The 12,181-nt window shown below is 40.2% G+C and overlaps 1 protein-coding gene and 4 non-coding genes across 12 annotated transcripts; all 5 read right to left on the reverse strand.

The window, feature by feature from the left end:
• Window positions 1–1,611: 1,611 nt before the first annotated feature.
• Window positions 1,612–5,908, reverse strand: LOC144705173 (gamma-glutamylcyclotransferase 2-2-like). 8 transcript variants are annotated; one of them, XR_013581999.1, is made up of 9 exons: window positions 5,639–5,907; window positions 5,028–5,146; window positions 4,857–4,931; window positions 4,695–4,771; window positions 4,571–4,627; window positions 4,429–4,469; window positions 4,260–4,331; window positions 2,896–4,168; window positions 1,612–2,339 (listed from the first exon to the last, which is right to left on the reverse strand). XR_013581999.1 is itself a non-coding variant. In XM_078577765.1 (8 exons), exons 2-8 carry the CDS (start codon window positions 5,134–5,136, stop codon window positions 4,151–4,153), a joined length of 459 nt encoding a protein of 152 aa, XP_078433891.1. In that variant the 5' UTR covers window positions 5,137–5,146; window positions 5,639–5,908; the 3' UTR covers window positions 1,612–4,150. The 8 variants fall into 8 exon arrangements, 3 of the variants coding, with proteins under 3 accessions (XP_078433891.1, XP_078433855.1, XP_078433883.1); XR_013581996.1 differs by having other exon boundaries at window positions 1,612–2,719; XR_013581994.1 differs by having other exon boundaries at window positions 2,516–4,168.
• On the reverse strand, window positions 1,852–1,956 carry LOC144714122 (small nucleolar RNA snoR103). The gene has a single exon (XR_013584258.1). It is a non-coding gene; the product is annotated as a small nucleolar RNA snoR103 (small nucleolar RNA).
• Window positions 2,232–2,336, reverse strand: LOC144714095 (small nucleolar RNA snoR103). The gene has a single exon (XR_013584255.1). It is a non-coding gene; the product is annotated as a small nucleolar RNA snoR103 (small nucleolar RNA).
• Window positions 2,612–2,716, reverse strand: LOC144714116 (small nucleolar RNA snoR103). Its single transcript, XR_013584257.1, has one exon. It is a non-coding gene; the product is annotated as a small nucleolar RNA snoR103 (small nucleolar RNA).
• Window positions 2,992–3,096, reverse strand: LOC144714106 (small nucleolar RNA snoR103). Its single transcript, XR_013584256.1, has one exon. It is a non-coding gene; the product is annotated as a small nucleolar RNA snoR103 (small nucleolar RNA).
• Window positions 5,909–12,181: the final 6,273 nt, after the last annotated feature.

Raw genomic sequence — 12,181 nt, forward strand, 5'->3', positions numbered from 1 at the left:
TGGATATTGGGACGTGTGGTATGACTGACCCACATGTGCCAAGGGTCATGATCCACGGGCTCGCAACAATGGACCTAGTGCATGCTTATAGCGATGGTGTCTGTAGGCGAGCACGCAAGGCTGTGGGCTTCAAGGCACATGAGCACCACTACCCAACAATGTGCATTGCACCCTGTCGCGTTCCTTTGTAATGGCTATGGCCTCTCATATAATCCTACCATTATAATGAAATCTCTCTTTTGATGCTTAAGGCCTAGCCCTACCCTCTCTCTTTAACCTCCAAGCAATCCAAGAGGTTCAAAGAGACTTCTGCTGCACAAGTAAAGGTTGCTCAACGTTCCTACCCAAGCGTTGAAATTGGCACACATTCAATCCGAACATCGATCTTAGCTGTGGATCTGATCGCGTGGCTGTAGACCTTAGAACTGGGACATTAAGACACTTTATGGATGACAGATGTATTTTGACTATGACCTATAACTCTCTAGCTTAGATATTTAAATCATTCTTCAGCTTGAATGCAGCCAATTGATTTAGGCAAATCTTTTAACGCTTTATTGCAACTGTTCAGACAATTCTCTTTGGATGGAGTCAATCACAACCTCAAGACACAACAAGAAGTGTAACAGATATCCTAACCAAGAACAAGATATGGGAATGGATTTCAAGGGAGTTTCAAAAAGTAGAGTGCCAAGAGAAAAGAAATTCTTAAAATTTTAGATCTTCCAACAATTTCCCATATGAGGAGAGTAATTGGTGCCAAAGTCATGGAAGAATTGAGAAATTAACAAATGGATTTACACCTCTAATATTTCTATCTATCCAAAAAACATTAGGTAAGAATTGATGAACATACTTGACTTTACAACTACTTTAATTTGTATCTAGATGATAATACTTTACCATTAAATTAAATAATAAAAGGTTTTCAAACTGCTTTTAAATTTATTCAGTATCCATGAGATATTAATATGACATAGTTTCTAATTTATAAAAGTTGTAAGACGGAACGGTATTCCTTTTTCAATACTTCTAAATGCCTATAGCACGTTGATGCTTACTTTCAATTGTGTCCTTTTATTCAAGTGTGTGGGGATACTGTACTTGGTTTGATATTGAAGTCATGAATAAACAGGACGCAACCACATACATTTATTGAAGTCATGAATTAACAGGGAGCAACCACATACATTTATTGAAGTCATGAATGAGTTTGGCCTAGTAAGATAAAAACAAAATGGGTTATGATTGGTGGTGGTCCACACATCAATCAAAGATTTTCGATTTGTGAATTTCAACGTTTAATAGGGGAATTTGTAGGAAATGGCATCACGGACAAAAAAACATGTCATGCCATTTCTTAGATAAAGGGATACAAGAGGGTTTACTCAATTTCTATAGGCAAAAGAACAGTCATTGGATTAAATGAGAAGGTTTTTGTTAACCATCCCTCTGCAACTTCTCATATATAATGTGAAATATTAGGAAACAAAAATTACAGTGTAATTATCAGATATTACTAATTCCAAATGGCACTGAACCATTAGAAAACATATTTTATCATATTAAATTTAAACCAATACATTTAACGTTTTGGCGTCGGAAAATTCATGATTCAAAAATATAGTCCCACAATAGAAATCACCAACTTCCGCAGCAACAAACATGTAAACAATCCAGAAAACCCAAATTCAGATCACTAATACCCATGTCAGGTATGGCTCTGAGAATTTGCAGTTCTATAATCGAAAAACATCACAGAAACATGCCTTACTTTGAATGCAGGGGCTCCATCAAGAGATTTTCGCCCAAACTCGGGCCTTCTATCCCACCCTTCTCGATTCGCCAGATCGATGTAGAAAGGTAATTTGCGGAGATCCGAGCTCGCAGGATACCCGCCTAAAAGCCTCCTCCTCAATGTCTGTCCATATTTACAGCAGGGGGCATTTCTTCCAAGCCCTGCCAAGAATTAGGACATGCCAAATGCACCCAAAACCTCGGGATTCGGTAGCGGAAAAATTGCTCACGAAAAAAATCTAAAGAACGCCAATTCCGGAAAATAATGCTCACGGCATGTATGGCTCGGAAGCATTTTGATATTCATAATCCAAAAACATCACAGAAACGTGCCTTACTTTGAATGCAGGGGCTCCATCAACTTGATTTCTTCATATCAAGAGATTTTAGCCCAAACTTGGGCCTTCTATCCCACCCCCCGTGATTCGCCAGATCGATGTAGAAAGGTTCTTTGCGGAGATCCGAGCTCGCAGGATACCCGCCTAAAAGCCTCCTCCTCAATGTCTGTCCATATTTACAGCAGGGGGCATTTCTTCCAAGGCCTGCCAAGAATTAGGACATGCCAAATGCCCCCAAAACCTCCGGATTCGGTAGCGGAAAAATTGCTCACGAAAAAAATCTAAAGAACGCCAATTCCGGAAAATAATGCTCACGGCATGTATGGCTCGGAAGCATTTTGATATTCATAATCCAAAAACATCACAGAAACGTGCCTTACTTTGAATGCAGGGGCTCCATCAACTTGATTCCTTCATATCAAGAGATTTTAGCCCAAACTCGGGCCTTCTATCGCACCCCTCTCGATTCGCCCGATCGATGTAGAAAGGTTCTTTAAGGAGATCCGAGCTCGCAGGATACCCGCCTAAAAGCCTCCCCCTCAATGTCCGTCCATATTTACAGCAGGGGGCATTTCTTCCAAGCCCTGCCAAGAATTAGGACATGCCAAATGCCCCCAAAACCTCCGGATTCGGTAGCGGAAAAATTGCTCACGAAAAAAATCTAAAGAACGCCAATTCCGGAAAATAATGCTCACGGCATGTATGGCTCGGAAGCATTTTGATATTCATAATCCAAAAACATCACAGAAACGTGCCTTACTTTGAATGCAGGGGCTCCATCAACTTGATTTCTTCATATCAAGAGATTTTAGCCCAAACTTGGGCCTTCTATCCCACCCCCCGTGATTCGCCAGATCGATGTAGAAAGGTTCTTTGCGGAGATCCGAGCTCGCAGGATACCCGCCTAAAAGCCTCCCCCTCAATGTCCGTCCATATTTACAGCAGGGGGCATTTCTTCCAAGCCCTGCCAAGAATTAGGACATGCCAAATGCCCCCAAAACCTTGGGATTCTGGAGTGAAGATTTATATTGTTTTTTGTTGAATTTATCTGTTGTAGGTAGTGGAACAGCCCGGAGTCAGCTGGCTGAGATTTTCCTTGTCAGCAGGTAAAGAATACTATGGAAATAACAAAGAGATGCCGGCTGAGTTAGATCTTGAAGTATCGCATCATCGAGAGTCCATGATTGTGGGGGCTTCAGCTTGAGGACACAGGTGCGGTTCGGGCGGGAGGTGGTCCGCAGTACCATCTGAACGCCTAGCACCTTCATCTCTTGCACAGCTGTCAAATTCTGTCTAACCTCGTTCGGCAGCTCAATCACCTAATTCTCTTTATGCTGTGCTTGCAACCGCCACTTCGGATGTTACCAGAGCGTCTAGTAATGGGACAGATCGGACATTACATGACAAGACAGAATTTGAATGTGGGACTGGGGTAAGAACCGCAACTCATAATGCATTACCAACTGTCATTCATGCGTCATCCATCAAGGATAGATAAACGATGGCAATGTCGACGAGGGTTAACGACTTGTATGATGCCAAAAGATCATGTAGATACCTTCCATAATGACAACATGACAGAGGGCCACAGAGGGGTGACGAAGGTGTACTCATCATCAGACAAGTTCTCCAATGATTGAAAGGTGACGACAAAGTTTAGGGACTCTACACACGGATGACGTTGGAGTAGACATAGACATCTTTTGATGATGATGCCATCATCAAAACTGTTACTGATTGGTCAACAGTACCATCGTACTGCCTCGTCCAGACATCCTGATCCCTAGGCCCCATAGTGGAATGGGACAGGATGGAAGAAGCTGAGACGCACTAGGTTTTCATCACCAGTCAGGACGGATGGCTGATGATGGTGTTCCACGGAACGGATAATGGATTGTCCGCCATCCACATTTATCACCCCGTTGACCCATGAGTTGACTGTGGGAGGCTAACCAATGGCGAAAAGTGCCTTCTGCAATGAGAAGAGATAGTCCCTGCTGTTGCCACAGGGTTCGCTAGACATGGCAATCTGCCTGGAATGCACTACCAATGAAAGAAGCCGAGTTAACCAGAGGAGACAGACAAAGGGAAGAGAGAGAAAGAGAATAACAGTTGTCAACGAACCTTGCCATCTCTTCCACAGGAGCTGGGCCGAGGTAATATTTGTCGACTTCTTTGTCTGGTGTTGAAATAAACCTGAGATAAAGTAAATAATTGAAATGCCTCATTAAGGAAATATTATTTACGGACTTCACTGCTGGAGTTGAGAAATTTTCCAAAGAGAATCGCTTACACTGTGACGTCTGTGACAGCCGGCTTCAGAGGGTTTTCCTCCTGAACGAAAAATTGGTAAGAAGTTCAGACTTAGTACTTGATCATGACTAAATCATTAATATTTTAAAATGATTGAACTGGCTGCATTTTCTTTAGCTTACCACGTAAAAGTCAACGTAGGCTTTCAGGTTGTACTCGCATACCCTTTTCTCCAGGTACTACAGAACGAAACAAGAGTTAGTCCTAACATTCTACTGCTATATGGGCCATGGCATGTATACCCACCTTCATTGCATCTCTCTCCTCTGACCCACCTTTAATGCAGTACGCGACACCCCAATGGCAAAGGAAGTTGAATCCATCTTTAGAAAAAAATATTAATAAAATTAGGGTTTTAAAATTATAAACTAAAATAATGAAGCGTATGTACACAGTGACTACTCACACAGATTGATCCTTCACTGCGTTCCAAGTTTAATGTTCTTGCTGGATTCTCTGGTGTGCCCCTGTGATATATGCAAGCTAAAAAAAACCCGTAGATTGATAAGATTGGGCAATCAACTACAAGAATATAGCTCAACAGTGAGAATATAGATAGATAAGATACGGTTTTCTTACCAACAGTAAAAGCTTGTTTATGATCCTCGATGAATCCGACGATGCTCTCGTCAAATTCAAAGCCAGGATTCCATACCAAGGAGACGTATCCAAATACCCACAGAACCATGGCTGATTTCCTGAAGTCAGGAGGTAAATGAAGAATATATCAAATCTGGTTAGTCTTTTAGATATAAATACCGTCCCCGAAGAAATGCATCGATAAAAATGTGCTCTGGATGTGTTGAATAAATACGTATCCGGCCATGGATTCGAATAATTGATAGTTTACGCTGACTTTTGCGGTTGAGGGTCAGAGTCATGAAAACATCGGTAAATCTGCAGGTAACACAAAAGCCCTTTTGAATTCATCTCGGGCCATAAACTCAGACGATCTTTCCGCTCCATCCGATCTTTCTATCAGAAAGGAATGCATTCGCTCCGAGAGACAAAAAATTAAATAAACCTCCAGACGAAATAAAGATACAGAATAGAGGAATTCCCGAAGTAACAGCGGCCCTTAATGAAGCCGCAAGATCGAAATGCAAGCCCCCACCGACAAACGAAAATGAATTTAGATTGGGGATCGAGAAATTTCCAACCACTCAACGCATCGGAGCATATCATCTCACCTCTAAATCCGGAAGAGATCCAAGATATCAGAAACGCAGGTTATCCCGGTACTCGAACGAACCACAGCGTCACTCTCGAGCCGAAAGGATTCAACAGAAATTCAGAAACCGCGAGATTGCTACGCAGCAATCGACGGGACGAACGAGGAAGAGGGCAGCTCCACCGGTCCAAGCGGAGTCGCCTCCTCCTCCCTCCTCCACTGTTACCTACTGACTGTTCGATGGCCGTCGCAGTAGGTAGGGATTTAGTTCGAATCTTTCGATCGAAGAAGGTTTTAGGTCCCATTCGATATATACTTTTCGTTCGATTTGACTTGAGAAATCAAAATAGATCGAATTTTGTTCGAACTGTTCGAACAAAATCGAACAGTTCGAGAAGAAACACCTCCCGCCATGCTCCCTGGCTCTCTTTCTCTTTTTCTCTCTCTCCCCTCTCTCTCTCTCTCTCTCTCTCTCTCTCTCTCTCTCTCTCTCTCTTCCTTCTCTCTCTCTCTCTCTCTCTCTCTCTTTCTCTCTCTCTCTCCCTCTCTTTCTCTGGTATTCTCTCTCTTTCCCGCTGGCATCAAATTATCTGAATAGAATATCACTACATGATCCTATTTATACGATAAGTTTATGCTGATCATGTGGCTATTAGTGTGGAGACATTGATGACAGATGGTGGGTGCTCTTTTGGAAAAAGAGTTCACTGAATTTGTCCGTATGAATTACTCAATTGTATTATGCCTAAACATTAATCAGGTTGATTAATGTCACAATTGTATAAGTGATCCACTGACTTGAGACGCCAATGACATATTGTGAATGGATGACTACCTTTTGACTACGACTTATGAGCCTCTAATCATGGGATTCAAACAAGTCATAACTTGGGTGTAGTAATAAGTTCACAGAGATAATTGAGTGGTTAAGACGAGATCATTCGCCCTCGATATACGAGGAAATTTACTCAAGGTAGTGATGATATTGGAGGAGTTCTTCAATAATCCCCGTTATGCATCAGTACTAATCAAATAATGGATTAAAGTTTGACAATGAACCATACGCTTAGTCGTTCGAGAGTCTCGTGCGGATGATGGATTATACATATAGGTAAATGTTTTATAATGCATGAGAAGGTTCAAACACTACTCGGTATCTTTAAGAACATGAGGTGTAGCTTGACAACCCATGGACTGGAGACTTAACCTATCGATGGGGTTAAATAGGTCATTAGTTAATTAATATATATGTCAATATAATTAATTAATTAGGTTGTCCGGTAATTATTATTGGGCCACTAGAGTTGTTAACTAGAATGATAAATAGCCATAGAGGGTTACACATAGACATGGTCATTTTGTTCTTTTTGTGCAAATTTGTGCGAATTGTTCGTTATGTTCGATTTTCCGAATATAACAAAAAAAATTCAAACAGAACATCGCACAGACCCGTGTGTGGTTCTTTTATTTGCTTTGTGTGAATTTTGTTATTATTTTGTGTGAATGTGCGAACTTCGTTCGTTTTTGAAAAAAAAAAGAACAAGGCCGTGTGCGGTTCTTTCGTGATTTTTTTTGTTTAAAACTAATAGAACATAACAACCATGTCTAGTTACGCACATAAGGTCATAGTGTTGGGTTCTAGAGACCTTGATTTGGACGAAGAAATCAAAACAATACACAATGAGAAAATTTTACAAATTTGAATTACATCGATAAAACTATTGAAACGAAGTACCTTTGCATGAGTCACATTTGTGATTTCTTAGATACCGGAGATGCATCGAGCTGCTCAAGTGTGCATCCTTTAGACGTACCCACTCGATCCTCAGCATGTTGGATCTCCTACTTCTCTTGACGAGGCCCTCTCTACCTCTATCGTCGTCGTTACATGGTCCTAATCACATCGGGCATGGAGTGATGGAAATCTATGTGTTTGGCAAGTCAATCACACATTCCATATCTCATTCCATGTTCAGTAAAGAACATATTCATTATAATGCACGTGTGATGCGTATAATGAAGTCCATGAATACATGATCAAACTTAGTGAATTATGATGAGATCGTAATACGGAGATCACTAGTATTTAAGCATGTGTTCTAAACATTCCTATTCGAAGGATATGCAAGAAGGACATCGAAGTATCCGGATAGAATAACACTATCTAGCCTCACTCATATGATGAGTATGGCCGATCCTGTAGACGTTAGTGTGGCGACACTAAGGATAGATATTGGGTGCTCTTTAGTGGAAAGAGTTTACTGAATTGATCCGTACGAATCCCTCAATGGTATTATACCGAACTGTCAATCAGGTTGATTCACATCACGGTTGTGTAAGTGGTCCTTATATCTGAGACACCAAAGACGTCCTGTTGGACGGATGGTTGTACTTTGGCTAGAGCCAACGAGTCTCTAATCATGGGATTCTAAACGGTCTTAGTTCGGATGCATCAAGAAGTACACCAAGGTGATTGAGTGGTTGAGATGGGATCGTCCACCCTCAGTATAAGAGGTGACAGCTCAAGGAAGACTATGCAACGAAGTCCTTGGCCAAGGTAGTGAAATATCGGAGAAGAGTTCTCCGATGATTTCCAAATGCATCAGTACTTACTCGGATGATCGATTAGGGTTTGACAGTTGACCATACCCTAAGTCGTCCAAGGAACGTCAAGTGGATGAGGGATTATACATATATGGTAACTGATGACGAACAGGTTCCATGAGTGAGTCGATACACACTCCTTTGTATCTTCTAGGACACGAGGTGTAGCTTGGCACCCACGTGTCGGAGTCTCGACCTATCGATTGGGTTAAATCTATCCGACATTAATTAATCTATATGATGATATAGTTAATTAATATGGAATGCCAATAAAGGTTATTGGACCTCTAGAGTCGTTAACTAGGCTAATACATGGGCCTAGAGGTCACACGCAAATGGTCTTTTGGACGTTGGAACATATACTTAAGCTTTCGGGGTTTTTATGAAAAATATCAACTTAGTATAAATAGGGGAAGGCCCTGAACAAAATTCACCCAGGACAGAATTGTTCAAGGGCCTTTCCCCTTCTTCTCCCCTATCCCCACACCCCCTCTCCATCCCTGATGTGATCGGGATGATGTAACGACTCCGACGGAGAAAGAACAGGGCTCATCAACGAGAAGGAGGAGATCCGACGCGCCGAGGACCGCATGGATACGTCTAGAGGCTGCACACTTGAGCAGCTCAACTCATCTCACTCCAGGATCGAAGAAATCACGAATGAGATTCGTGCAAAGGTGCTTCGTTTCAATGTTTTGTCGATGACGTTCAATTCGCAAAAGACTTCTGTTGTGCATTATTTTGATTTGTTCATCCAGATCTAGGCCTCTAGAACCCAACATGGAGAAGATTCATGGGAAGAAATGAGAAGATGGGGAAGGCCCCTGAATAATTCTAGTTTGGGTGAATTTCGTTCAGGGCCTTCCTCTATTTATACTAAGTGGGTATTTGTCAAAAAACCCCAAAACTTAAATATATCTTCTGACCTCCAAAAGACCATTTGGGTGTGACCCTCTAGGCCTATGTATAAGTCTAGCGAACGACTCAAGCGGCCCAATAACTATTATTGACCTTGCAAATTAATTACGTATATCTTCATATTTATTAATTAAAATTAGATTGAGTCTTCATCGCGTAGGGTACCAAGCTACACCTCATGTTCTAGAAGATACAAAAGGAGTGTGTATTGACTCAATCATGAAACATGTTCATCATCAGTTACCGTGTATGTATAATCCCTCATCCATTTGACGTCTCAAGATGACTTAAGGTATGGTCAATTGTCAAACCATAATTGGTCATTTGAGTTAGTGTTGATGCAATAAAAAATCATAAGAGAGCTCCTCTTCTCTGATATATCATTGTGTTGGCTCACTCTCTCTTACCAAGGGTGGACAATCCCATCTTGACCATTCAATTATCTTTATGAACTTCTTAATGCATCCAAAATAAAACTCATTTGAACCCCATGATTAGAGACTCTTAGATAATAGTTAAAGTAAAATTGTTTGTCCAAAAGACATCTTTGGTGTCTCAAGTCTGAGGACCACTTAGATAATTGTGACATGAATCAAAATGATTGACGATTTGGGACAATATCATTTTGGAATTTTTATGAATTAATTCAGTGAATTCTTTCCACAATGATTTATCCTTAATGTCTCAACGTTAATGGTTATGGGAGCGGCCATACTCATCGTATGAATGATACTAAATAGTGTTATTCTATCTTGATACTTCAATATCCTTCTCGAGTATCCTTAAAAAATAAATATTTATAACATATGCTTAAACTCTAGTGATCTCCGTATTACTATTTCATCATAATTTAATAATTCTAATCATGTATTCATGGACTTTATTATAAGCATCACAAGTGCATTATTAAAAATTTATTCTATTGATGAACACGGAACGAGATATGGAATGTCTTTTTTCTTGCCGGCCACATATATTTTCATCAGTAGGATGACAACAAGATGACAAAAACATGTTGATGTTAAAGACACAAGATGTGATAGAATTGTGGAAATACATGATGTGATGGTGATGATAATATGGTTATAATATAAGAATAATAACTAAAATTAAAAAAATAGGTGAGGACACTTACGACGTTCTGTTAGGTCATTATGATTTTTAAGTGTAGGTAAGCTTCCCCCTCTTCTCTGGTACCTTCCCTAAAACACCCAAGACACAAATAATGAGCCCTATGGATCTCACAAACTCATTTTATTTCAATCAGTCCATAGATGTACGAAGCAAGTTCAATGATAATTATTACAAACATCCAAGCCTTAATTTATAGATCTGTTTTTTTATCATCAGAATGAAAATAATATCAATCCTTGAAATTTTTAGGTAGGAGAAGGGGAGAAAGACAAAGAAACCCTCAAAATTTCAGATCAATAAGCCTTTTGAATCATCAAATATCAATACTTCAAGTTCGAGAAATCATGGCCATCCACTTGATTAAATATTACCTCCTTATCAGTGAAGTTATCGCTTCATCTTTTTGATGACTAGAAATATTTTCCTTGTCATATGCCGTCAACTTCTCAAAGAGCAACAATTGTCATATCCACAATATGATAAAAAATGAAAAATACTATAAGTATATGTGTGTGTGGAAATGCGTTGCTATGTGCATCCCCAACACACTTCAGAGCCAAGGAATTGCTCACAAAAATGAATCTCAATAACGCCGACTAGAATTTCCAGTAAAGTCATGGTCGTATTAGGCACTGCTTAGCGAAATTGGGAATTCTATAATCCAGAAAACTTCAAGGAAACGACCTTACTTTGAATGTGGGACACCTTCAACTCGATTCCTCCGAGCCAAGAGAGTTTGGCCCAAACTTGCGCAGTCGTTCGGCACTTTTCGATTCACCCGATCAACATAGAAAGGCTCTTTGCCGAGACCCAGAACTCGCAGGATGCCCGCCTAAAAGCATCCCCGATATACTCCTGTCCATATTTACAGCAGGGGGCATTTCTTCCAGTCCCTGCCAAGAATTAGGACATTCCAAGCTCCCCCGAAGTCGCGAGCAGAAGCTAATTCAGCACTCCAAGACTCACACTCTTGATCGATGGCCACAGTAATAAGAGCTCAAATGATAATCAAGGAGACATCGACCCAGGAGAGAACGAGAAGGAAACGCAACCGAAGAAGACACAGCTTAGGTATAGCCGGAACCCTAGTTAGAGAACCCTTTTTCCTAGGGTTGGCACTGGGCCCAGGACGCGTCATCCGCCGGCAAGAGCCTATTGAACGGAAGACGGGCTCTTGTTCATCTCTTCGGGGAAGCTTTTTCCTGCAGTTACCAGTTAAAGTGATCAGAGAGAAAAATTAATATAGAAACTATACAGTGCTTTATGACCAACATACCATTATTCTGTTTCATAAACTACTCCCTTGCCATTCCTTCATGTTGTCACATGGGTTGAGAGCTTCTGAAGTAGAATTGGGTGGTCCCTCTTTTTGATGTAAATTTAGGGGTCAGTGGGTTGACTTGCATCATATTGAGGTCTATTAGTGCATCTCCGCCTTATCAGCCAATAACGCTCCAAAATATGAATATCTTCTTGGCCCGTCATATTGAAAACTCCCGAATACTAATCTAAACAATGGTTCTGACATGAAAAACAAAATGTTTATAAAACATGGAGCTTCTTGGATTTGATGAAGTTGAGAAAAATTAGTCATGAAATATTTTTTTCCTAAAAATAATTCAATATTTAAATCCAAAAAATTGGATCAATTATATTATAGTTATTAATCATTAACAACCAATAATAATAATTGGGAAGTATTGTTTTAATATAAAAAGGTCATAAATAGTTTAACACCGCTATTATTCATTATTTTATTATTTCATCATTATATCATAATATTAGGTTAACTAACCTGACTGAATGCTTTTAGAATATCATGAGGTGTCGCGCTATATTTATCTTGTTATCATAGTTTTCCCGTAATCTCTATAACTTTAGCCAATCTCTGTGCAAACTATCTTGC

Source organism: Wolffia australiana, chromosome 1, assembly GCF_029677425.1.
Source record: "Wolffia australiana isolate 7733 chromosome 1, ASM2967742v1".
NCBI lineage: Eukaryota > Viridiplantae > Streptophyta > Magnoliopsida > Alismatales > Araceae > Wolffia > Wolffia australiana.